At 42.5% G+C, this 27,757-nt stretch overlaps 1 protein-coding gene across 2 annotated transcripts; it reads right to left on the reverse strand.

Moving 5' to 3' along the window:
• Positions 1 to 44: 44 nt before the first annotated feature.
• On the reverse strand, positions 45 to 27,757 carry musk (muscle, skeletal, receptor tyrosine kinase). 2 transcript variants are annotated; one of them, XM_013140247.3, is made up of 18 exons: positions 27,490 to 27,757; positions 20,830 to 20,956; positions 20,339 to 20,490; positions 19,266 to 19,393; positions 18,917 to 19,058; positions 17,887 to 18,011; positions 13,639 to 13,798; positions 12,828 to 12,834; positions 11,393 to 11,653; positions 10,195 to 10,367; positions 9,701 to 9,724; positions 9,512 to 9,600; positions 7,862 to 8,018; positions 7,327 to 7,510; positions 6,368 to 6,559; positions 4,787 to 4,935; positions 3,980 to 4,176; positions 45 to 3,235 (listed from the first exon to the last, which is right to left on the reverse strand). In XM_013140247.3, the coding sequence occupies exons 1-18, from the start codon at positions 27,566 to 27,568 to the stop codon at positions 2,630 to 2,632; spliced, it is 2,952 nt and encodes a 983-aa protein (XP_012995701.2). In that variant the 5' UTR covers positions 27,569 to 27,757; the 3' UTR covers positions 45 to 2,629. The 2 variants fall into 2 exon arrangements, with proteins under 2 accessions (XP_012995701.2, XP_028973008.1); XM_029117175.2 differs by lacking the exons at positions 11,393 to 11,653; positions 12,828 to 12,834; positions 13,639 to 13,798; ... (4 more) ...; positions 20,830 to 20,956; positions 27,490 to 27,757 and adding an exon at positions 11,299 to 11,309.

Raw genomic sequence — 27,757 nt, forward strand, 5'->3', positions numbered from 1 at the left:
CACTATATCTGACTGATTCCATATGCTATGTTGCTTTTTTTCCACCTTTCTGGAGCCACATATCAAACTGACAGAAGAAGAGTGGAATGTCATGGTTTTGGCGGAGGGGCTGACTGCTGTGGGTTTGCTTGGTCAAATGGTCTATTGTGTTGAAATTCCAGTTGAACTCTGAGAAACTCAAAGACGATGATGTGTCCAAGCTGTTCTCTATGAAAATCTAACTTTATTGTGCCAAGCGTGATTATGGTGAAACAGCGCCATCTGTCTTTACAAACAAATAGACCCTGCAGCTGTAACACATCGGAACAATATGTACTGGTTGTAAAGACATGACACTTATCATGTATGATTATGGCGTGTTAGTTATGAGAAAACAATGACAGATGCAATCACATTCAGTCAATTTCAAACGAACTGAAAACCATTTTAAAGTGAGTATTGTGGTCGCTTTACTTTCCTAACGCCGCTTAGGCTGCTATGTAGATCAATCGGATGTTTGACGCGTATCCAAATTCAACTATGCATTTGTACACTTCTGAATTGCTTGCTTTCTTGGCTTGAGTTAGTTAGCGTTGTACTCACGAATCCAACACGTAGCAGGAATACGGTCCAGGGGCGTTTATTGGAGCTTTCCATTCTCAATAGCTTCCAATGATTGAGTACAAACATTGGTTGTCAATTCAAGTACCTTATATACTTTACAATGTTCGAATGAGCTACGCTAAGTTACGGTCAAAAACTTTATAGCCCTAATCTTACATAACATCTTTCTTTCTAACATTTCCAACAACCGTCAATTTAGAAAGAACAGTTGCACGTGCCTCATGAACAGTGGCACATGCGCCTTAGATCAATCACAGTAATACTTTAAATAACCAATAATATATTGTTTAGCTCTAAAGTACGTTCGAATTACTAAAACCCCTAAAATATCTAGCATTAAAGGACTAAACGCTGTATAACACAATTGAAATGATAATTAAGAATGTGGCTCTTACAGTGAGTTCATTTGTCATTCAATTCATATTGTTGCCCTGATCACGCAATTTGAATGTAATATATTTTTTATAAAAACAAAATATGTAATTCACAAATTAATATATAGGTCAAAACCAAAACCCCAAATCTCCAATCTCCAAAAGTGAGTGACATTAACCTAGATGTATACATCATCAAAGCTAGATAGCTGGGTTCAAGTCTATCATAATCACTTTTTCGAAACATGCTATTTTGATAAAGCACATTAAAAACAGAAAATTGTAACTCAATAAGAATGCCCAAAACTGGAATAATAATTAGTCTTAAAACAAAACAAAAGCAAGTATGTGCCAGTGCTGGAATACACATGAGTTAGAGTGATGTCATTGGAAGAATAGTTAAATCATGTAGTAACTAGGTGCTGGATTAATTTACGGAACTAACCCTACATTCACGGCCTCTAATCTTTGTCATATGTCTCTAGTGTCTAGATTATAGATGAAGCTGTTGAATGGAAGAATGCAGTATATTTGTAGATGTAATCTAGAGTCCTGGGGTGGAAGGGTACAGTATATTACAGTTTGTAGATGTAGTCTAGAGTCCTGGGGTGGAAGGGTACAGTATATTACAGTTTGTAGATGTAGTCTAAAGTCCTGGGGTGGAAGGGTACAGTATATTACAGTTTGTAGATGTAGTCTAGAGTCCTGGGGTGGAAGGGTACAGTATATTACAGTTTGTAGATGTAATCTAGAGTCCTGGGGTGGAAGGGTACAGTATATTACAGTTTGTAGATGTAGTCTAGAGTCCTGGGGTGGAAGGGTACAGTATATTACAGTTTGTAGATGTAGTCTAAAGTCCTGGGGTGGAAGGGTACAGTATATTACAGTTTGTAGATGTAGTCTAGAGTCCTGGGGTGGAAGGGTACAGTATATTACAGTTTGTAGATGTAGTCTAGAGTCCTGGGGTGGAAGGGTACAGTATATTACAGTTTGTAGATGTAGTCTAGAGTCCTGGGGTGGAAGGGTACAGTATATTACAGTTTGTAGATGTAGTCTAGAGTCCTGGGGTGGAAGGGTACAGTATATTACAGTTTGTAGATGTAGTCTAGAGTCCTGGGGTGGAAGGGTACAGCTTTCCTTCCCTCTACTTGTAGGAGTCCGTCTGATTTTATTTCCCATGGGGAAGTGAAACAGGCAGCTGGGAAGAATTTGTTTTGTGATTGTTTGACATAGTCAAAAAGTGTCCTATAAAGCCCCTTTGAACTGAATTAAATATCTGAAATACACATTCATCTTGGTCTCTTCTATATATGAGAGACATGAGAGTCTCTGCTCCTGCCCAAGGCCAACAACATTAATGTCAACATTAAGGTGAATCTATGCGGCAGTCGGTTTTCTTAACCTTGTGTCTGTGCATTTGAACCACGATGCCACCTGTCCAGTTCTTGACCGGAACAGTAACGACAGGCGGGAAAACCGCCGTCCAATCACCCTCCTGCACTTGTAGGCAATTAACACACATACACACAGGCAGAACTGCAAAGGTACATGACAATGAGACCAGATTGGATCCAGTCATCTTTGTTTGGGGGTAGTACAGGAACTATCACTAATGATTGGACATCTGATTACATTTCTGGCAGTTTGAAGTGTCAATCAATGGGCCCTGACCCAGGCCCCGGACACAATGCAGGGTGGGGACAGAATGGAGACAATTTAGGCAGGGCAGGCAAAGCCGGTGTTATCTCTGACGCAGGCAGAGTTAGCTTTAGTTCGTGTAGGGGAGGTCTCAGTGTTTTCTCATGGATGCGTTCTAGGATGCGATGGATACTGCTGAAGCTGGGCCGGTCTGTGGGGTGACTACTCCAACACAGCCTCATCAGGTTGTACAGCTCTAAGGGGCAGTTATCAGGGCAGGACAGGATGTGGCCGTCCCTCACATAGTAGATGACCTCCTCGTGGGCCATGCCATAGTATGGCTGCATGCCATTGGAGAAAATCTCCCAGAGGACCACGCCGTAGGCCCACACATCTGACTCTGTGGTGTAGCGGTTGTAAAAGATGGACTCCGGAGGCATCCAGCGGATGGGGATGGCGTCATTCTCGTTGGCCTTGTAGTAGTCAGCTGAGTAGATGTTTCTGGACAAACCAAAGTCAGCGATCTTCACCACCATCTCCTCTCCTACCAGGCAGTTCCGGGTTGCCAGGTCACGGTGGACAAACTTGCGTTCTGACAGGTATGCCATACCTGCCGCCACCTGACAAACAAAAAGTGTTGCATCATTAGCGTTAGTAGTCACACAAGTGTTGCATCATTAGCGTTAGTAGTCACTTAAGTGTTGCATTGTTAGCATTAGTAGTCACTTAAGTGTTGCATCGTTAGCGTTAGTAGTAACTTAAGTGTTGCATTGTTAGCGTTTTAGTCCCTTAAGTGTTGCATCGTTAGCATTAGTAGTCACTTAAGTGTTGCATTGTTAATGTCAGTAGTAACTTAAGTGTTGCATTGTTAATGTCAGTAGTAACTTAAGTGTTGCATTGTTAATGTCAGTAGTAACTTAAGTGTTGCATTGTTAGCGTTTTAGTCCCTTAAGTGTTGCATCGTTAGCATTAGTAGTCACTTAAGTGTTTCATTGTTAATGTCAGTAGTCACTTAAGTGTTGCATTTTTAATGTCAGTAGTCACTTAAGTTTTGCATTGTTAGCATTAGTAGTCACTTAAGTGTTGCATCGTTAGTATTAGTAGTCACTTAAGTGTTGCATCGTTAGTATTAGTAGTCATGTAAGTGTTGCATCGTTAGTGTTAGTAGTCACATAAAAGTTACATTGTTAGCTCCAGTAGTCACAGAAGTGTTGCATTGGTAGCGTTAGTAGTCACAAAAAGACTCCAGAGAGAATTCAGGCTTATCCTGGCAGTTAGTATACATTTGCCAAGTTTCCTATTAGAAATGCTGTACAGGATTTCTATGGGAAATGCCCACAATACCACAAAATGTATATTTGCACCTGCTTGGATATGAACAGTTGGTCTTCGCAGTATAGGGGGCCTGCATCCAGCTCGGAGGAGAAGCTGCGTCCTGATAGGCTGGCACGGCTGAGGCTGTGATGTTGGGTGGGGCTATGTCGGCGCAGATACTCATTTAGATCTCCGTGAGCCATGTACTCAAACATTAGACACATTGGCTTCCCTACTGCACACACACCTGGAAGAGAAGACACCAACACTAATGTCACACTAGCAAAGACAGAAACTAATTGCTTACAAACTACAACCCCGTTTCCAAAAAAGGTCTATTGTAGTATTTTCATTTGAATATAGGGTTTAAATGATTGGCACATTATTGCATTCTGTTTTTTTTTCCATTTTATGCAGTATCACAACTTTTTTGGAAAGGGAAAATATGTCCCAGATCAAATAACTTATGTGCTTTCTAAGGTAAAACCATATGACCGGATTAACTATGATGTCACATCCACTTTAGAGTTATTCTGGGAACAGTATGATCAGGAACAAATGAGACTGTATGGTATCACAAATCTTTGTAAAATGTCACTAGATTAGATTGTATTAGTTCCAGTTTGAACAGTTTTTTGTTCCATACGGAACCCTTTCCACTGAGGATTCTACATGGAAACCAACATAGTTTGGAACGACAAATGACCAATTAGGAATCATAGTGTTCTCCAATAGGAACAGTCCATCAACCCTTGAGAGAGTGCACAGCTAACTCCTGAATCAACATGATGACATAACAGTGGTCAAAGTCAATAACCTCATGGCCAAACTATGTTGGGGTTGATAAATGAACTCACCAAGCAACCTGACAATATTGGGATGGTCGAACTCGGCCATGAGAGCAGCTTCTCTCTGGAAGTCATTCTGCATATCGGTAGAGGCTTCTTCTTTCAACATCTTCACTGCTACCATGGTGACAGGCTCAGTGGGTTGGAGGCCAGGAGCTCTGAGGACATATACATGTGTCTGTTTGGTCTGTTGCCGTTAAACAGACTCTCTTCCTCTCACTCTTTCCCTCACTCTTTCTCTCAGTGTAAATTCAGCTGTTTTACCAGATTCACTGTCCGATTGGCTACACATCATGTCACTGTTTTACTCTCAGCTGACGAAGGAGTAATAGAAGGGTCAAATCTATCCCCACTGATGACCAATTTGGGCTGGTTTTGGTCCCAGGTCAAAGCTGCTCTATTCTGGGCTGGGATAAGGAAGGGGCGGAGCTGTACAGGGCCAAGGAGTTGTGAAGGGTGTCGGAGGGGTGTGTCATTATGGATGAGGAAGTTGCTATTTATATTTATATTACTAGATACTAGATGCTGGCAAGGTGTTGTTCCTAGGTATCTCATGGTACAGGAGGAATTATGTGCGGTGTCCTGGGGTATAACACAAGATAAGCAGCTGAATCCTCACAATCCACAGGTGTTCTAGAAACATGGAACGACAGGATTGACACACTCTGAAACTTCTGATAGTGGTCCTAAACTCTTCGGAACCACAAAAAGGCCCCATTCTGGAACCACTGAAGGTGTTCTACAACTCTTTAGAACCAACTGAAGGCCACATTCTACTTTTCAGTCAAATAACCATTGCATATTGGACAATACTGGATCCCTCATGAAAAAACTAATTTGGTAAGAGAACTAAGCAGAACAAGGGGGTGAAATGGACTCTGGCTTAGCTATGCGCACATCTGGATAAAACAGGACGACAAATGAGTCTCCAAAGTAGTCTGCAGGAGTGACTGGGTTAGTTACTGTTGTCCAGCCATAGCTTTCTGAAGGGGAAGAGAAAATAATGTATCAGATGCACATCCTGTCTATTGCACATTAAATATTAACAACTATCACTTATTTTCTACTAACACTGGTAAGAGGGAGTCGGCATACATTTGACACATTATCTTGTATCAAAGGACAGAATGCTTGTATCTCAACCGCAACATTGTCCATATTAGGACAGCCTCAGTCTCTGACGCTGGATTTGACAGATTAACCTGACCATATCACAATCCTCCAATGAAACGAAACACCAGTCGTAAGACACAGCAACCTTTGCAGATAGAAGCCAGTGTCCCCATCTACCCTTTTAGCATGTAATGCAATCTAATGTCCTCTAATAAGACTAATAATCTAATAAGACTCTCTTTCTCCTTCACCTGGGAAACACTGCAGATTCATCAGAAACACATGTCAACAGATAAAGTCAACAGGGGGTCAACTGAAAGAATTTGTACACAAAATCACACAGCCACAATGAAGTGATTCTGGGGCTAATTGAAATTAACAAAAACAGACCAATATACCTAATAAAAACATAAATAGTGTAACACCTAGAGCATTTCTTGGTTCATACAAGGCAGTGTAACTTAATCTGTCCCTCACCTGGCCTGAAAGACACGTCCAAAGGCACCCTCTCCAATGTCCCGGACATATTCAATATTGTTCCTGGGATACTCTAGGGCCAGCAGCTTGGAGTTGAGGAGGAGGGGGAGGCGTTGGTACATGGGGTTGGGGTGGAGGCGGTCCAGAAGGAGTTCAGATGGTAAGGCTGTCAGGGTAGGGGTCTCCATGGCTCTGGAAGAGACAGAGATTTAATGATACAGCCTCCCCCTTGTAGCACACTACTTGGAATAGGATGCCTTCCTTAGAATGTTACCTGACCAACAATGTTAATTAGAATGTTACCATATCAACCCTGAACAACAAGATTAATTAGAATGTTACCATATCAACCCTGACCAACAATGTTAAATAGAATGTTACCATATCAACCCTGACCAACAATATTAATTAGAATATTACCGTATCAACCCTGACCAGCAATGTTAATTAGAATGTTACCATATCAAACCTGACCAGCGATGTTAATTAAAATGTTACCGTATAAACCCTGACCAACAATATTAATTAGAATGTTACTGTATCAACCCTGATTTACAATGTTAATTAAAATGTTACTATATCAACCCTGACTAAAAATGCTAATTAGAATGTTACTATATCAACCCTGACTAATAATGCTAATTAGAATGTTACTGTATCAATCCTGACCATCAGCGTTAATTACAACATTACTCTATGAACCCTGACCATCAATGTTAATTTGAACATAACCGTATCAACCTTGACCAACAATATTAATTAGAATGTTACCGTATCAACCCTGACCAACAATGTTAATTAGAACGTTACCGTATCAACCCTGACCAACAATGTTAATTAGAACGTTACTGTATCAACCCTGACCAACAATGTTAATTAGAACGTTAACGTATCAACCCTAACCAACAACCTCTATTAGAACGTTACAGTATATCGGATCATTAAGAACTTTGACAAGCCTCTTGCGATTCTTCCACATCTTCCTCTTCCGTCTGCACATGAGAAAGATGATGGTGAGAAAGGCTGTGGCAGCAAAAGCTGCTAGGAGACAGATGATGATGCTCATTGAGTAAGCTGGAGAGACAGATGTAGGGGGTAGGAGAGGTGTCTGATGAGGGAACAACAACTCTGTTGTCACTACGGCTGTGAAGAAAAACAAACATTTTATGGCCACACCTTTATTAAAAGCATGCTTCTGTTTCAGTTCATCTATAGAGGCCTACATTCCAGAAACATGACCAGGACTAGTAATAAGGAGAAACCTCAGAGCATTAGTCATAGACTATACCTTATGGCTCTAGTCATGTGTTATAAAACCCAGGGCTCCATTGATATGTAATAAAGTATGTAATAGAACTCAGGACTCTAGTCATACATTATAAATTGTTATAAAACTCTGGGCTCTAGTTATGTTATAAAAGTCAGGGCTCTAATTATGTTATTAAATTCTGGACTCTAGTCATCTTGTCTACAGTAACATTGTCGTATTACTACCTTCACATTTCGTAACGTTGCAGTATTCCCAGCGGATATTGGGGTTGGTTGTGTAACACCAGGGCTTCTCATTCTCCCCCCCGGGGTTCCGGCAGAAGTTCTCTGCATTCCTCAGTTCTGGAATCACATCCACACTGAGATGGTGCAGATGGGGAACCTAGGAACAGGAAAAAGGCATGTGAGAGGGAAAGACAAAGAGAGATGGACAGAGAGACATAGGGCTTCATTTTGTTAAAATAAGGGCACTAAAAACAGATTAGGTTGGCGTTTGGTGCACCAGGGCATATAGAATAGATTGTCTTTTGAGACACGCCCACTCTTTCTTCCACCTCCAGTGGACTAACATCACTCCAGTGACATCATGACGTTGTCACTGGAGAGTCCGGCAACATTCAGCCCATGTGGCAAAACATCTGTAACAGGTCTCAGGATGACGGTATATTCGGTCATGTGTGCTTAGATGAAAGTCATCCTGAAATAACAAAAAGCCGAATTTACAATGTGTGTTGGTTTAGTGTGCATGTAGTGTGTGTGACTGTGTCTCTGCTGGATCATCAGGGAGGGAGGGCTCCACTCTGTCACATCCTGCTCTGGAAGCAATTAGTCCTCACACGCCACACACCCCACCCACTCTAACCTGGACCAGACGCCTGTCTGTTTTCAAACAGGACTCCTCCCCCCTGTCAGGACTCCTCCCCTCTGTCAGGACTCCTCCCCCCTGTCAGGACTCCTCCCCTCTGTCAGGACTCCTCCCCCATGTTAGACCTCAACTGAGACATCTGTTTCCACTAGATAACACTGCCACACATTCACAATGAATTACATTGTATTATTATAATAATTTATTTTCTGGCTCACCATTCAGTACTGTGCCAAAGACCTAGGACACATGTGCAACTGGTATAAAGAATATTACGTGTCAATTTGCTTATGAAAAGCAACATTCAGTAGTAAACTGTCTATAACTGATGAACAGTACTTTAAAGTAATTTTGTTGAGGGACAGATGAAAATCCTGTGAACTCCTTGCTCAGCTTCTGGGACCGAAGTACACACAACAATTCTCACAAGAAATGACCTTGGCACATTTCAGCAAAAAAAGAAATCTAAACTCTACTGCTTGTTGAAAAGTTCAAGGTCATTTTTCTTGTAAGACTAGGAAAATATATTTGTGTCTGTGTTAGTTCATTTAGAAACAACAAGCATATGTCCTCATATGTGGACACAGGGTCTCAGGAGGTAAAGAAAGAAAGAAAATATCTTTAATGTGTAGAGAGTTTTACCAGGGGAATCATATGATAAGAGTATTTAATGTGTAGAGATTTTTACCAGGGGAATCAGATGATAAGAGTATTTAATGTGTAGAGAGTTTTACCAGGGGAATCAGATGATAAGAGTATTTAATGTGTAGAGATTTTTACCAGGGGATTCATATGATAAGAGTATTTAATGTGTAGAAATTTTTACCAGGGGAATCAGATGATAAGAGTATTTAATGTGTAGAGAGTTTTACCAGGGGAATCAGATGATAAGAGTATTTAATGTGTAGAGAGTTTTACCAGGGGAATCATATGATAAGAGTATTTAATGTGTAGAGATTTTTACCAAGGGAATCGTATGATAAGAGTATGTAATGTGTAGGGAGTTTTACCTTTTGGCTCCACCTCTGACAGGGGATACCTGAGCTGGTGCTGCTGACTGGTCCTTGGTAATACCTTCCCTTGTCGTTGTAACACATTGCTGTTCAGAACAATAGTTTGTATTCAACTGAAAGCTAGTAGAGGAACATATGTTTATAATGTGTTGGTAAATACATTTCTTACAACAACAAAAAACTTACTTGTGATTTGATCTTTATTTATTTCTGAAAAACAAAAAACATTACTTTGTTCTTGATGACCCATATAAGAGCTGTTCCATATAAACCATATAAGAGCTGTTCCATATAAACCATATAAGAGCTGTTCCATATAAACCATATAAGAGCTGTTCCATATCAACCATATAAGAGCTGTTCCATATCAACCATATAAGAGCTGTTCCATATCAACCATATAAGAGCTGTTCCATATCAACTATATAAGAGCTGTTCCATATAAACCATGTAAGAGCTGTTCCATATAAACCATGTAAGAGCTGTTCCATATCAACCATATCAGAGCAGAACACTGCCATATTATTATAATACATGGTTCAGGCTCAGCCAAATTCATTTGAGTATGCCTCCCAAATAGCCCATTGGGCTCTTGTCATAATTAGGAACATGGTGCAACTTGGTCAAAACTAGTGTGCTAACTTGAATGGGGAGCCTTCCTGGACCAGACTGGGACTTACCGAGGAAGGGGACAGGGGTGCAGGCCCCTCGGTGTTCATGCTGAGAGGGCAGGGAGAGGCAGTGGGGCAGCGCGATAGACAGGCCAGAGGAATACAGGTCCTTGTGGGAGCTCTCCTCCATCTGCAACCACTCCTTATTACAGTACAACTCCTTTACCGCCAGGCAGTGCTCCCTGGGACACAACACACACACACAGACACACAGTAGATCACAACACACACATACTCTGTGACACACACACACCTTGTGGAAACGCTCTAGAACATTACACATTTACTCGCAATGACAGTATGCTGCAGTCGTCAGACAGGGCTCGTTGGACAAACACTAGAGACATGTGTGATCCAACACTGACCTAACTCTGGAAGAAACCCTGCTAGATGCTGTCATTGGGGCTGTGGCCTGAGGACCACAAACCCCACCACCATCAATGTGTGTCGTGCACTAACCAGGGTCTGGTTAATGTACATGAACCCCAGTCTGTACATGAACTCGGATCTGTCCATGAACCCCAATCTGTACATGAACTCGGATCTGTCCATGAACCCCAGTCTGTACATGAAGCCAAGTTTATCCATGAACTCCGGTCTGTCCATGAATCCCAGTCTGTCCATAAACCCTGATCTGTAAATGAACCCCAGTCTGTACATGAAGCCAAGTTTATCCATGAACTCCGGTCTGTCCATGAATCCCAGTCTGTCCATAAACCCTGATCTGTAAATGAACCCCAGTCTGTACATGAAGCCAAGTTTATCCATGAACTCCGGTCTGTCCATGAACCCCAGTCTGTCCATGAACCCTGATCTGTACATGAACCCTGATCTGTACATGAACCCTGGTCAGTCCATGAAGCCCGGTCGGTACATGAACCCTGGTCTGTACAATAACCCTGGTCTGTACATGAAGCCAAGTATATCCTTGAACTCCAGTCTGTCCATGAACCCTGGTCAGTCCATGAATCCCTGTCTGTACATGAACTCTGGTTATTTGCATAATAGATACTATATAGGGACAACAAATCCAAGCCTAATGACCACGCATCAACTTGTTAGTTATCTGCAGACAGGTTTAGGAGCGTGTTCTCAGCTAGGGGAATTGGTTACCTGCAGACAGGTTTAGGGGCGTGTTCTTAGCTAGGTGAATTGGTTACCTGCAGACAGGTTTAGGGGCGTGTTCTCAGCTAGGGGAAATGTTTACCTGCAGACAGGTTTAGGGGAGGGGCCCAGGCCAGAAGGGTTGCAGTCCTGAAAGGAGTGGTGACATAGCAGGGAATGAGCTGCTGGTCTACAGAGCGCGCTCAGTCCACCCAGCTCCGCCCAGGCGCTTTGAACCAGGAACTCCTGCATGTCCTCTGGGTTGTTGAGGGAGGAGTTAAAGAAGACCAATGCGTTGGTCCGCTGCATTCGACAGACATCACCACGGTATGTGTTGCAGTAACCAGAGCTGCCTTTATATAGCCTGGAAAACACAGCAGAGAGAACATAGCCACGTCTGCAGTCCACATATCAGTCTGTCAATATCATCAATATCATACAACAGGTTTCTTAGTGTTTCTCAAAAGTGTACATTTCAAGGGCTAGTTCCTAATGGAGGCAATTACTTTATTTTACATGGTTCTATCCCCTGGTCTGGGGCCAAAATCCTCTGTTATTTATTTTTATTTTTATTGAAACTGCCATCCCCTTACTTAAGCCGTTGCTAAATTAAAAGGATTATAGACATACCATGAACATCCAATCCATATTTATCTTAATGCTACTTAAGAAATGTGATTTACGCAAACATTGTTGTCATTCCACAGACACACTCAACCAGAATCACTGCAGGGAAAGCAAACACGTTCTCTCCTTGTAAAACCAGTCCCCACTGGGAATCGAACACACAGCGACATCGGATTTAGCCAATGAAATAACAGGTAGTGGTCATAGTTAGCTAACGTGTGTATTGGCTGTTTAAAGAAAACGGAACCAGAGTTTTACAGTTTCTCTTGACCCTTCGACCACTTTCAGGGTGAGGAACCAACTAACAACAAGCAGGCCAGTGGATCGTCTACGTCCTGGAGGAATCTAGGACAGATGTTGACTGATCCAGTCGCGGGTTATCGTGATTCACATCTAACTCACACCATGTGACTTGGAGGATTCATGGAGTCATGTTTGCATGGCAACACATTTATTTACAAAGCCCCAGTGTTTATTGTCAAAATGACTTGAACAGGAAGGAACACACTGATTTCATTCCCAGAGAAAGCATTCCTCTATAACAGTCCTCAGTTCAGTATTGTAGCCTTTTCATGCAGCCGCTATTTTTCCAATGGTCAGATTAACTCACAATTAGTATTGGACAGATTACAGTATAAAAACCTACAACTGCTACGAGGATGACCCCCCTCCAACAGGGACATATCGATGCCTTTGTTAGGAACAGTAGTATGAGCAGTGGCATATTACAAAGGAAGACAGAGCGTAAATATTGCTATAGCATTACATCTGACATGGTTTGATGCAGTTAACACTCAGAATCAGGCAGGCAGATAAGGGACCCTGTAGCTTAGCAGCCATTCAATACAGATCAGACACAAAGGGAGAACAGCTCTGATACTGAGCAGCGAGGAGAGGAAAGTCATTCTTACCTCCACTCTACGGGGAATGGACAGGATGTGTTGATCAACGGAGGACAGAGGAGAAAAAGACAGAAGGAGGTTATTAATCCAGTGTTGTTCTGCAGTGAGGGGCGGCAGAGAGACATTGTCTCAGCTGAGTACTCAGACCACGTGGATAGACTGCCCTGGCCGTCCTGGAGAGCAGCGTGGGTGTGAAAAGGGGGTGGCAGTGACCTCTGCCAGGTGTCTGTGTGAGGGTCACAAAAGCCTGAATGGTCCTCCCCAAGTGGGAGTCTGAGAGGTCACTGAAGGTCGGGCTGAAGAGTCAATATGTTCTCAGATGATATTCTGCAGCTTTTATCTAGAATCAGGATTATTTCTATCCAAATGGTACCTGGTCCTGTAGAATCAGTGGTGTTTCCAGGAAGGCAATGACCACATGGACAGAGAGCCATAACAGACTGACACAGACAGCTGAACACCCTCATAGAGACAAAGCACAGGTGGCTGGGGGCATCTACATTTCATTCCATTCACTCTATTACAACCTCCTGTGCAAACACACAAACACTCACACACATGCACACAAACACACACTGCAGCAGCTAGCAAAACACAAGATTTAAAATCAACACACTCTTGAGTCAACACACTACTCTGTCCCAAACCTAACATGTTAAACCTATTTAGTGTTGGTGTTCTACATGCCAAGCATAGTGGTGGGGTTCTACCTGCATAGCATTGTGTTGGTGTTCTGCATGCCTGGGATAGTGGTGGGGTTCTACCTGCCTAGCATAGTTTTGGGGTTCTACCTGTCTGGGACAGTATTAGTTGGACCTACCTTGGATGGTGACTCCAGCACTAGATTTGACAGAGTTGGCCCCAGCACTGTGTCTGTTGGAGGCCAAGCAGGTGTATCGAGCTGGTTTAGTCACTGTTATGTGGAGGACAGACAAAATCACCTCCCCAATTATGGTCTCGTCTACAGAACTCTCTGACACCTAGAGCAGCAACACAACAAAGAGCAGCATCGTAAGATTGTGTGTGCGTGTGTGTGTATGAGTTTATGTTAGGGTTAATGTGATTTTAAATGGGAATATCAGGGCAATCTGCAGGTGTGGAAATGTTTGGTTCCTTAATTTTGGTGTCCCCATAAGGACAGTAAAATATAAAATATGTGTGTATGTGTGTGTGTGTGTGTGTATGTTTGTGCATGTACTCTCTGAACTGAAATATTCCCTCCTGTGGGACATGGGTGTAATATATTTCTGTTAACTGTTTACTATGGTATGGATATACAGTGAGAACGCTGTGCCCTCGCCATGATATTAAGCAGAAGTTCACCAGGCTATATTTTACACTTCCTTCACACGCCCACTTTTAGACAGTGAGGTTCTTTCTGCTTAAGAAAATTAAATAGCACCCCAAAACACCCTCTGTTTTAATTACTACATGAAGGTCCTAGTGAACCTGGCCAGGGTCCCTGCATGTCTTTAAGTCCTAGTGAACCTGGCCAGGGTCCCTGCATGTCTTTAGGTCCTAGTGAACCTGGCCAGGGTCCCTGCATGTCTTTAGGTCCTAGTGAACCTGGCCAGGGTCCCTGCATGTCTTTAGGTCCTAGTGAACCTGGCCAGGGTCCCTGCATGTCTTTAGGTCCTAGTGAACCTGGCCAGGGTCAATGCATGTCTTTAGGTCCTAGTGAACCTGGCCAGGGTCAATGCATGTCTTTAGGTCCTAGTGAACCTGGCCAGGGTCCCTGCATGTCTTTAGGTCCTGGATGCTTCCTAAATTACACCTAAACTGCTCCCTATTCACCGGAGGACTCAAAAGTAGTGCACTAACTGGGACTGTCAGGTCTTAGCAGAAGATATGCCCCTAGCCATCTCTGCACTGGGCTAGGGGCCATAGTCAGGACCTGGCAGGTGTAGTGATGGCAGGGGCATTCTTCTAGCAACTGTGTATTATGCTAGCAGCGCTAACTGAGAATTTGTTTTTCAAATTAAAAGCCATAATTGAAATATATAAGGCAATATAGTTAGCAATCTAGTCTTTACATATTATGTTTAATGTCGGTTCCAATATTGTTTGTGTCTGTTCTTTTTTACAGACTAGATTGTAAACTATATTGTCTTATACATTACAATGATGGCTTTTATTGTGATAAAGAAAATCTGAGTGCGGCCAGCATAATATACTGCTGCTAAAATAACGTTAATGCAGCCTCGTTTGGCCATCAATAGGCAGAAGAGAGGCCTCTAGCCATCTTTTTGCTGTTGATTTTAGTTATCCCCAATTAGAGGCAGCTGTCCATCGTTGCCTCTAATTGGGGACCATATATTAGTTGTTTTTGTCGACACCACTGGGTGGGTCATTGTTTATGCCTTTATTGTGGTTGTACTTCTCCTTTCTTTTTTAGTTATTGAAAGCCATTTAAAAGGAACGTCTTGCTACCATTCTGCGCCTGTGTCCTGCCTCCTTGACCGTGACAAGGGCAGAGGATGCCATTTTGGAAGCCCGTCCTAGAGCCAGACCAGGGCTGCAACAACTAATAATCGATAACATCAGAAACAGAGTTAATATAATACAAATTCATCATTAATTGAGTTAACGTTAACGTCACGTTTTTCACCACCAGACCGATGACCTACTTGGGCACGATCTACTTAAAATGGTGTATATTTGAGCAGCTCCAGCTAGCTAAGCATTCATGATGTTACTGATGAATTAAACCATTTGTGTCAAATTTGGTGAGTTCTATATAACAGAAATGTTGAGGTATTTAAAATTAAATTCATTGCAAATTACATTAACATTTACAGGATCAGTCAAAGGTTTCTCAACCAGCTTCATGTTGTTCCCTGGAATGCCTTTTCAACAGTCTTGAATTTTTTTTTATCTTACAGTTGTTGTAATGAAGGCATTGTAAAAGGATAAGAAAAACTTTATTTTAAATAAAACACATTTAATTCTGGAAATTATGTATTTTTTTAGTTAGTTGCAGCCCTGGACTAGTCACCATGTCAGTAGATCTTTACTGGCCCGTCATCTTCAGCTAGCAGAGACAGCTTGTCCAGGGCTGCTACAAGAACTTTCAGTCCCTTCACATGATCACAGTTGTTATTGAAGGCAAAATCAGCACATATTTAAGCAATGAGACACAGGTTTATGATGTATCTGGGTCATACAACACAGCCTACTAAACGCCTGTCTTATGTTCTTCAACATTTTGTTTCTGTGAGCTTTTCAACAAATCTCTAAAATAACATTCCGGACCAACAACATAGAGACCCTCCACCACATGTCCAGTATCTACAACCAGCAACCCCAACAGCAACAATGACTCCCACCTTACAGTTTATCATCTGCATTCCTACACACACCCACTCCACCTGTTTCCCAGCAGCACAGGCGGGTATGGGAATCTCTTCTGTCTCTACTCCAGCATGACCACACCCACCTTGACCACACCCACCGTGACATGCCTCAGACACCAAAATGGTATTTGTTGATTTCTCAAGTGGCTTTTGTTTTTGTGTTTTATGTATTCAGGGCAGCTGGATTATTGGTCATAATACGCAATACATTACGCAATTACAATATCTAATGAAGATCTATCCTGCCACTATGTGCCTACTTCCAGCTGTGCCCAGCCTGTTGGCGTGTTTTACCCTGAGGCAGAGACAAGGTCAGGTTGGTCAACAGTAGCCGCTAGCCTCTGGCTGCGTGGTCTCTCTCTGATCCTCTCTCACCTTCCGTCAGACTTCCACTCATCTTACCACTTCCGATATGCTGAGACCAGATCCACATGACACCTCAGCAGTTAGGTGAGCCCTCATTGACCGAGACGCCACTCATTAACGCCCACAGGAGAGCTGCCTGCTTCCACTAAATGCAGAGTCATAGCTCTCATGTTTATTTGACCACCAGCCCACTGGACAAATCAGCACATTTGCAGACTGAGCATTACAGTAATTACATGTAAGTTCCTACAACGTTTAGGAGAACCATTACTGGAACATTCTGTGAACAGTCTTTCTGTTTTCTCCTTAACCAAGATGATTTCTAATATGTGTTTTCAGCACTGATCATGGGGACGTACGGGGATGGGGATGTATGTGAAGGCTGACTAATGAAAGAAACTCTCCAAAATTGCATCCTATGACCTATGTTGTCCACTACGTTTAACCAGGGCCCTGTATTAGCCTAGTTGTCCACTACATTTAACCAGGGCCCTGTATTAGCCTAGTTGTCCACTACATTTAACCAGGGCCCTGTATTAGCCTAGTTGTCCACTACGTTTAACCAGGGCCCTGTATTAGCCTAGTTGTCCACTACATTTAACCAGGGCCCTGTATTAGCCTAGTTGTCCACTACATTTAACCAGGGCCCTGTATTAGCCTAGTTGTCCACTACGTTTAACCAGGGCCCTGTATTAGCCTAGTTGTCCACTACATTTAACCAGGGCCCTGTATTAGCCTAGTTGTCCACTACATTTAACCAGGGCCCTGTATTAGCCTAGTTGTGCTCCATATGGGGAACAGCATGCTATATGGGCTGCAGATGATAACTTAGTCTCCTCTGGAATATTCTCAACATAAGTCATCTCTGTTGAACCTCACTAACCAATTACATCTCTGTTTTATCATTCTCCATTAACATTCTTCTTTTAGTGCTTTTCATGCTGAATCTGTGATATCTGCAAATGAGAATTCTTCTTCTGTGTTCATCCCCAATCATGCCAGGATAATGTCAAGCCATCACCTAGACTGGAATGGTGTTAACAGAGCTCCTGACCTCTTTTGGGGCGTCACAGAGAACATTTTGATGTGAAGTGTTTTGAAGGAACAGAAAGTTGATCCTTTAAGGAGTTATGTGCCAGATGACATTTACAGTGGATCATTCCGAGGACCCAGGTTTTCAGGTGGTTTTGGATCTGCCTGATTAGAAATGGGCCTGTATTCCTGATCTAACAGTGCTGATCAGGTTACAACACACAGGGACGACAAAGAGCAATCTTTTTTCGAGTGTTCTGTAGTATTTCTAGGAGAATTCTATTTGTATTCACAGTAGTATTCATGGTAGTACTCACAGTATTCCCGTTCTCCAGCCAGGTGATGGTGGGGATGGGATTCCCGGTTGCATTACATTCCAGAGAAACTTCACTCCCAAAGGCCACTTTCTTATCCTTGGGCACTCGGAGTATCCGGGCCGGGGCTGGAGGTGGAGGGTGGGGGACATCACTGTCCATTCACCTGTGTTGTCTCTCCCTTATCCCTGGTGTATTTAACCTGTGTTGTCTCTCCCTTATCCCTGGTGTATTTAGCCTGTGTTGTCTCTCCCTTATCCCTGGTGTATTTAGCCTGTGTTGTCTCTCCCTTATCCCTGGTGTATTTAGCCTGTGTTGTCTCTCCCTTATCCCTGGTGTATTTAACCTGTGTTGTCTCTCCCTTATCCCTGGTGTATTTAACCTGTGTTGTCTCTCCCTTATCCCTGGTGTATTTAGCCTGTGTTGTCTCTCCCTTATCCCTGGTGTATTTAACCTGTGTTGTCTCTCCCTTATCCCTGGTGTATTTAGCCTGTGTTGTCTCTCCCTTATCCCTGGTGTATTTAACCTGTGTTGTCTCTCCCTTATCCCTGGTGTATTTAACCTGTGTTGTCTCTCCCTTATCCCTGGTGTATTTAGCCTGTGTTGTCTCTCCCTTATCCCTGGTGTATTTAACCTGTGTTGTCTCTCCCTTATCCCTGGTGTATTTAGCCTGTGTTGTCTCTCCCTTATCCCTGGTGTATTTAACCTGTGTTGTCTCCCTTATCCCTGGTGTATTTAGCCTGTGTTGTCTCTCCCTTATCCCTGGTGTATTTAACATGTATTGTCTATCACATTTCTGTTATTATTTTCCTATTTCTTATTATTTTAATGTAGCTCCTTATTTTTACTATTGCTTATTACTTGCCTGAGCTTCAAACTCCTGAGTCTGCATTTGGGTCTTTGTCTGAGCCTTGACAGTCTCAAAGTAAGCTGTACCCTGAACTTCTGTGAATTTATTTGCTTCAAAGATTACAGTTTTTATTCTAGAACTCACTGTGTACTTCTAAGGTGACTCCTTGGATCTAGAACTTACCCTGTACTTCTATTGTGACAGGTTTTGAGAAGGCAATCCCAAAACTGTTTTTGGCTACACAGCGATACTGCCCAGCGTCTTCCTTCTTTATATTATGGATTTTCAGAGCGCCGTAATCCAGAATGCTGATCCGGTCGCTCACCTGTTGAGTAAGAACAAAGCATTTTTTCCTCCAGCCAATTCAAAGTTTTGTTTCAGAGTTCTACTTGACCTCTGTTTCCATTAGCTGTGGCATCATCTAGCGTCTCCTAGTTTTTACTTGCAGTTTAAAAGAAAATTGTCTCAGAATTCATTTTGCATACTTTTCCCGTAAACGAACACATCATTGCTGAACAAGATAATTTGTTACCTGTATAAGATTATCATCTTTGATCCAGGAGATCTCAGGTTTGGGGTTTCCTAGCGTCACACATGGCAACACTGCTTTAGACTCAATGAGCAAAGTCAAGTTTGTAGGGTGTCGTTTTATCTGGGGCTCTGGAGGAATAACATCATTATGGAATTACTCTTTGGGTAGTTATAAGAAGGATGATCTCAGCTATATACTAACCATAAACCAATTACCTGAACTTTTCACTCACCCTTAACCTAACCATGAACCCTTAACCTAACCATCAACCCTTAACCTAACCATGAACCCTTAACCTAACCATGAACCATCATCCTAAACCCTTAACCCACCACAAACCATCATCCAAAACGCTTAATCTAGCATAAACCAGTATCCTAAACCTTTATTCTAACTAACCCCAAAGCATCACTACTAACCCTTATTCAGACCACAAGTTGAGTAAGCTGTTTCATGTCAACAGCGTTTTCAGACTATCGTTTGTTAATAGTTTTACTATCCTTTGTTAATAGTTTTACACCTGTCGACCCATAACATATGTAGTGTAACCATGGTTGTCTGTGTGCTATTGTGGCAACCTTTCAGAGTAACGTCCAACGCTAATTGTTTGAATGTTTACCATCTGAGCCAGAGGCAGCTCAGTTCACTGGCGCAGCTTCAGCAAGCTTTACATATTGGAAAGTTCACACCAACATGATTGACAGGGACCATCACATACAGCGAGAGTCCACTAAAATCTTTGCCCTTTACTCGCCTAGTAAAGTGATCTGTTGAAGAACATCAGAATACACTGATTGTGGGTCACACATTTTGTCTCAGAATTGTTCAGAATATTTGCTTTAAGCGGTCTACACTAATGGGTACCAAATGACAGTGCTTTACTGGGGCTTAAAAACGTTAAAATCTCTAAAGGCAAGTGACTGAGGTGCAACGCTTAAATGTTGCCCTAAAAAGTAGGGTATTACCTTACCAGAGTGTCCTGGTGAAATACAACTAAATAGGGTTTAGGGTGGCATTTGGCACACAAGCCCAGACACTGTGGCATAATGGATGAATTTTTGGGACACACATACTCATCTTCAGCTGGAGGGCTCCACAGCTCTTGGCCGGCTCTCCGATGCCATTATTAGCGGTACAACAGTATTCCCCGTTATCGGATTCTTTCACGTTGGGAATGAACAGCATCTGGCCGTTCTCCTTGGTGATGTAGCGGGAGTCATAGTAACTGGATAAGACAGGAAACAGAATCACAGTATCTGGAGGACATTAGCTAATAGACATTAATCATGGCAATCAAAGAGTAATCACTGCATCTGGATACAACAGGAAACAGGCTCGTAGTAGGCTTACACTATTATATCATTAGGTGTGTTCCAAATGGCACCCTATTCCCTATATACCCCGATTAAAAGTATTGCACGCTAAGGAATAGAGTTTCATTTCAAACACAGTTTGTACTATCATGTCATCATATTTAGATTGCATGCAGCTGGGTGTATTCAACAGGTTGATATGGACATGGTTGGGGTCAAAGGTCTGTGTAGGGTTGTGGTTCAGTTCTCACGGGATGGCACGGTTATTTCGTGTCCATGTGATATCAGCTGGCGGCCGAGAGTCAACCTCACAGAAGAACGTGGCGTTGTGATCCAGCGGGATGTCTATGGTCTCCAACAGGGTCGTGATGCTTGGAGCTTGGGAGAGAAGAGCACATGAATCCAATGTAAAAAGTCAATTTCACACCAGTGCTGGTCAAAAAGTGCTGTCTAAACCCAAAAAGAAAGCAAAGCTAGCGAAAAGAACATGGAAAAGATCCTTGCTCACAAAAATGAATGGAACACACCAGTCTAGTGCCATAACTTCAGTTTGATCCATTTTGATTATCAATTAAATTGTTTGAATTCCATTGAATTCCAAATATCCTTTAGTGTCTACAACAATGTTAGCTAGATGTCTCCTCTGTAGAGAATAATTTCTCAGCACAATAATGGCACAGAGCCACCAAGCCACAGCTGGATGCAAAGACCCAGCCAAAGGTGTTCTAGCCATGGCACTGAAGCATTCTCGTCTGGTAAACACCAAGGTTTCACATGTGGCTCACAGAGATGGGTCGGTCAGACAATGTCCGTCCTGGTTGTTTATTTGTGAATCTGGATCCGAGTGGTGAGCAGAGAGTTGAGGATGTACTGTAGCTCTGAAGGTCCTAAATACATAAGCTGTGTCCTTTCTGCATCCCTTTGACAAGGGCCTTGGAGAGTAGGGTGTCATTTAGAATACTGCACTACAGTCATGACCCCTGGAGTGAACTACAGTCATGACCCCTGGAGTGAACTACAGTCATGACCCCTGGAGTGAACTACAGTCATGACCCCTGGAGTGAACTACAGTCATGACCCCTGGAGTGAACTACAGTCATGACCCCTGGAGTGAACTACAGTCATGACCCCTGGAGTGAACTACAGTCATGACCCCTGGAGTGAACTACAGTCATGACCCCTGGAGTGAACTACCGTCTTATTGACTTGTGAAACTAGCTTTCTCAACAACATAGCTGGAATGCTGAACTCTGTGTGCATAGTAATGAATGTGTGACCTTAGAGAAGTTCAAGTAGGGAAATGCACAGATAGGCTCCACAGTAAAAAAGGCTTTTAATGACCTTGCATTGGGTCAGAGAGAGAGAAAGAGATACAGACCAGGAACTCTTCAGTTGTCATTTATGATTTCCTGTTCCAGTATATATTGTTCATGTCTTAGTTTTTCTGCGTTCTGTTCTAGAATACACATTCCCACTTCCGTTAAAATATGAGATGTCCCACATGCCAAACTCCCTTAGTCATCTATCAACAAGAAGAGGTCAGACAACACACAGCAAATGAGACAAAAGTTTATTGACCTTCCTAAATTAGGCCATGGGTTAACAGAGTCTACACTCCTAAAATATTTTTTCAGTTGGATACATTTTAGAAGGTCATTGAATCTCACCAAGGCTACAAGCCTGCTTCAATCCACAATCCTGAATATTCATGGTTTGCCTTGAACACACAGATTAAAATTCAAACACTCAGGAAAGTACACTGAAATTAATGTTTTGTATGTAGTCCTGCCATTTTTGGCAGACAATCGGCTTTACAGCTATTTATTAGACAGGTGTGTTTATATGCATTGTTATTACAGGCATATGAGTGCTGTCAATGTCTAGTCTTTATTTCAGCCTTTGTGTTTGCCTTTGGATTTGGACTGTGTTGCTGGTGACTGATAGTTTCAAATTAAAAAAGTATACTTTTGGAGGTCACTGTACCCCTCAGTCTGACCTATGACCAGGAAGTTGCTGCAGAAGACCATGACCAATATGAATAACAACACAGAAGACCATGACCAATACAAATAACTACACAGAAGACCATGACCAATACAAATAACTACACAGAAGACCATGACCAATACAAATAACTACACAGAAGTCAACAGAGAAGAACAGAGGACGTGACAGCTGTCAATAAATAAATAAACATGAATAAACATCCAGCTTCTGATAGGGATTGGGTTTGGAATAGCATCAGGGATTGGGATAGTGTAAGGGATTGGGTTTGGGATAGGGATTGGTTTTGGGATAGGGATTAGGTTTGGGATAGGGATTGGTTTTGGGATAGGGATTGGTTTTGGGATAGGGATTGGGTTTGGGATAGGGATTGGGTTTGGGATAGGGATTGGGTTTGGGATAGTGATTGGGTTTGGGATAGGGATTGGGTTTGGGAGAGGGTTAAGGAGGTTAGTGTTAGCTACATACTCTATAAATACCACATAGTCTGCAGTGTAGGCTTCATTAGTTTGACACTACTTCATCATCATCTGCTTGTGTGATTAGAGAGAGATTAAAGGCAGCCAAAAATGGACCTTGCAATTTACACGCTGATGCAATTATTAATATTCACAACTGAGACATGCAATCTGCGACCTCATGGCTATTCTCAGCATCAGTGTACTTAATGTTCGGTTTTCTAATCAGAGCGCTGTTCGTTACACAAACCATTAAGGATTTTACTAGGATTTTCATTAGCTAACTGCCTGGTAGTAGTTTTAGGTTTTTATATAGTACCAAGATCAGTCTGGTAGTAGCTGTAGGTTTTATACAGTACCAAGACCAGTCTGGGTGTAGTTGTAGGTTTTATACAGTACCAAGACCAGTCTGGTAGTAGCTGTAGGTTTTATACAGTACCAAGACCAGTCTGGGTGTAGTTGTAGGTTTTATACAGTACCAAGACCAGTCTAGTAGTAGCTGTAGGTTTTATACAGTACCAAGACCAATCTGGTGGTAGTTGTAAGTTTTATACAGTACCAAGACCAGTCTAGTAGTAGCTGTAGGTTTTATACAGTACCAAGACCAGTCTGGGTGTAGTTGTAGGTTTTATACAGTACCAAGACCAGTCTGGGTGTAGTTGTAAGTTTTATACTGTACCAAGACCAGTCTGGTGGTAGCTGTAGGTTTTATACAGTACCAAGACCAGTCTGGGTGTAGTTGTAGATTTTATACAGTACCAAGACCAGTCTAGTAGTAGCTGTAGGTTTTATACAGTACCAAGATCAATCTGGTGGTAGTTGTAAGTTTTATACAGTACCAAGACCAGTTTGGTGGTAGTTGTAGGTTTTATACAGTACCAAGACCAGTCTGGGTGTAGTTGTAGGTTTTATACAGTACCAAGACCAGTCTGGGTGTAGTTGTAAGTTTTATACTGTACCAAGACCAGTCTGGTGGTAGTTTTAGTTTTTTATACAGTACCAAGACCAGTCTGGTGGTAGTTTTAGTTTTTTATACAGTACCAAGACCAGTCTGGTGGTAGTTGTAGGTTTTATACTGTACCAAGACCAGTTTGGTGGTAGTTTTGGTTTTTATACAGTGCCAAGACCAGTTTGGTGGTTGTTGTTGGTTTTTATAAAGTACCAAGACCAGTCTGGTGGTAGTTGTTGATTTATATACAGTACCAAGACCAGTCTGGTGGTAGTTTTTGGTTTTTATACAGTACCAAGACCAGTCTGGTGGTAGTTGTTGATTTATATACAGTACCAAGACCAGTCTGGTGGTAGTTTTTGATTTTTATACATTACCAAGACCAGTCTGGTGGTAGTTGTAGGTTTTATACAGTATTAAAACCAGTCTCGTGGTAGTTGTTGGTTTTTATAAGTACCAAGACCAGTCTGTGTAAATATGACCATTGAACAATACATACTGCCTGAATATTGCAATGCAAGTTTGATTGAATTAGTGTGACCAGGAATGACCCGGACACAATCTACACATCCAAACAAATCCTCCAATTCCTGAACATTAGGACTCACCAAATCAAAAGCTAAACAGGACCCACTGGGTTCCACTGGAACTGAAGCTATCCATCAGAAAGCACCTCCCAGGAAGAGAGAACTGAATGGGTGGCCTGTATTGACCGAACGGACAGCCTGGCTGAATACACCTCCAGTTGTCTTTTAGGCTCATCTCCAGGACACTCCAGGCGGTAATGTGTAATGTACATCTATGTGTATGTGTGTGTGAAATAACCCTCCTTGTCCTGTGCAACCCAACCTGGCAGCTTCCGCTGGGTCATTTGGCGGATATGTCACCTGTTCCTACAGATGCCAACACTTTAATCTCCTAGTAACTGGCCACCACACTGTCTAAGAGACCAAACAATACAGTAGATCAAAATGTAGGGACAATTATGTGGTATACTTCAATAGAAGAGTTCACTCTTCACATTAATATGTTACAAATCAATCACAGTAGCTGAAATAAGTGTTATGTGTTCTAAAATAATTTTTATGCATACAAACATTTCATAATAATTGTAAATTGGTTGTGAGGGTTAAAAAATATGTTGGAACAATATTCTTACTGCATTAGTAATCATTGGAATATTGAACGTCGGACAGCTGCAGATTGCAGCACTGATACCCATGCAATAAAACAGTCCAACAGTGATGACATCAGCACTAGTTCTTGTTTCTCTACACTGCGACCTGACACGTGTCCCAAATGACCCCACATCCTTGCACTCCTTACAGCAGTACCCTATGGGCCTGTCAAAAGAAGAGCACTATACTGGGCTTAGGGTGCCATTTTGGAATACATGTACATTAGTGCGCTATAGACACAAGTAGTTGTCCAACTTAGAAGCCAACATGTAACTGATGACCACAGTTGTTTTACTTCAGGGTGACTAACTTCAAAAAAATCCTTTCATATCTCAGGGTCCATGTGTTCCTGAACATCAAATAGATCTGGAGCTGTTTATTGTTGAGCTGTGTGGACAGGGCGAACCCAAATTATAATCTCTCTCTGAGTTTCTGTCCCTCTCTGTCTGTCCTTCTGTATGTCCCTGTCTGTCTGTCCTTCTGTATGTCCCTGTCTGTCTGTCCTTCTGTCTGTCTGTCCGTCCCCCTCTTTCTCTGTCTGTCTGTCCCTGTCTGTCCCTGTCCCTTTGTCTCTCCCTCTCTTTCTGTCCCACTCTATGTTCCTCTCTCTCTGTCTGCCTCTGTCCCTCTGTCCCTGTCTGTCTGTCCCTCTCTGTCTGTCTGTCTCCCCTGTCTGTCCTTCTGTCTGTCCCTCTGTCTGTACCTCTATCTCTCCTTCTCTTTCACTGTCTGTCCCACTTTATGTTCCTCTCTCTCTGTCTCTGTCTCTCTCTGTCTGTTTCTCTGTCTGTCCCTCTGTCTGTCCTTCTGTCTGTCCCTCTGTCTGTACCTCTCTCTCTCTTTCTCTTTCACTGTCTGTCCCACTCTATGTTCCTCTCTCTCTCTGTCTGTTTGTCCCTCTATGTCTATCCCTCTGTCTGTCCCTCTGTCTGTCCCTCTGTCTGTCATTCTGTATGTCCCACTCTCTGTCTGTCCCTCTGTCTGTCCTTCTGTCTGTCCTTCTGTCTGTCCCACTCTCTGTCTGTCCCTCTCTGTCTGTCTGTCACTCCTGTCTGTCCTTCTGTCTGTCCCTCTGTCTGTACCTCTCTCTTTCACTGTCTGTCCCTCTCTGTGTCTGTCCCTCTGTCTTTTTCTGTCTTCTCATCTCATGTGTGCTGTGAAGTTTCATCTCATTATCTTTGAAATGTTTGGGATGATTGAAAGGAGAAGTGAGAACCGTCTGAATAAGGTTAGGCAAATAGTTCAGAGTGTAAGTTAACATTTGGAATGGACGCTATTTTTCAAACTACAGGCAACTCTCCAAATCCGCTGTAGATATTATCCTCTGTAGATATGTGTCTCAGTTCAGACCTGCTGGTTTTCAGCTCCCTCACACAGTTCTTTAACCATTGGTGATGTGATGTTTCATTACATCTGTTTTTTATGTAAGGTTGTGTGTTTGCTTGGTGAAGAGTTTTCTTTCGTGCGTTGGTTTGCTTCCTATTTAAAAAAAAATCCAAAATATTTATTATTTATGCAAGGAACACCACCAGAAATGTGTTCTTAATGTGTTCGTCCTTACAAAAGACAAAACAACTAAACACATGTTAACCATCAACATTGTTTTAGACACTAGGGACACAGTTTGTAACACTATAATCATGCCACATCCTACCTTCACTTTGCACTGACTAATGTTTTTACAGTAATAGGCCTTAACTTCATGAACTTAACTCAGATTCTTGATAATGTTAGAATAATTAGTTGGCCATCATATCAGTGTGCAGTCTTCTGTCCTTGTCTCTTTGTCCCTATTGTTAACAGACAGCTGTGACTTGATAGACTGTCACCAGGTAGCTGTGACATAAGAGGGTCTACTGTTATGCGATAACAGACTTCTGTTACCAGGTAGCTGTGAGTCGACATCTTTGATATACTATATATTCCTGTCGGGTCTTGGTTCCTGTAAGGGTTACTTTGAGCCACATTAACACAACAGACTTGAGAGACGTGGCCATACTGTATTAAGACAGTACATGTTGTGTACTTTCTGTCAATGTGTTACAGGTGTCCCTGTCTACGCTGCCAACAATAGCCTGTATTTGTGCATTCTTAGTCTGCATCTGTCTGTTCTACATTGTGCTTCTGACTCCACATGGGGCAGAGCTGACAGAACAAAGTCCACAACTCATCTCTGTAATATACTGTGTCCTTCCCATCTGTACCACTATTTACAATACTCATCCCCAGGCCATCCGCTCGGAGAACCTGACAACAACCAGCGCTGATTAGTTCCAGATTAGGAGGCGTAACAGCATGGCCGGCATGATCTTAAGGACAAACCTGTCTGCAGTCCAACGCTCGCTCCAAACAGCGCCAGGCACACAATCTGCAGCGTTGGAATGTGTTCCATGATCTTCATGCTGATTCTGAGTTGTGAATCGTTTCAGGCAAGCGGTTCCGGTCCGTCTGTGTGGTTGGCTGGCGTGTAATTCCCGGTGTGTCTGTTGTTCAGGCCGTAGTTTCCCCCTGATGTTGGTGTGTTCCAGGCAGGTCTCCTGCCATGCTAACTGGTGACGCTACTCTGCCATTTGGGGGCGTCTGGTCTGGT

The sequence above is a fragment of the Esox lucius genome, chromosome 23 (genome assembly GCF_011004845.1).
Source record: "Esox lucius isolate fEsoLuc1 chromosome 23, fEsoLuc1.pri, whole genome shotgun sequence".
In the NCBI taxonomy this organism is placed as follows: Eukaryota; Metazoa; Chordata; class Actinopteri; order Esociformes; family Esocidae; genus Esox; species Esox lucius.

Excerpts from the sequence above, each read along its gene's own strand:
- musk (XM_013140247.3), bottom strand. The coding sequence starts at position 27,568 with ATGAAGATCATGGAACACATTCCAACGCTGCAGATTGTGTGCCTGGCG. Across the intron at positions 19,059-19,265 it reads AAGATGATAATCTTATACAG|GTGAGCGACCGGATCAGCAT; the intron begins GTAACAAATTAT and ends CTTACTCAACAG. Across the intron at positions 9,725-10,194 it reads CACCCCTGTCCCCTTCCTCG|AAATAAATAAAGATCAAATC; the intron begins GTAAGTCCCAGT and ends TTTGTTTTTCAG.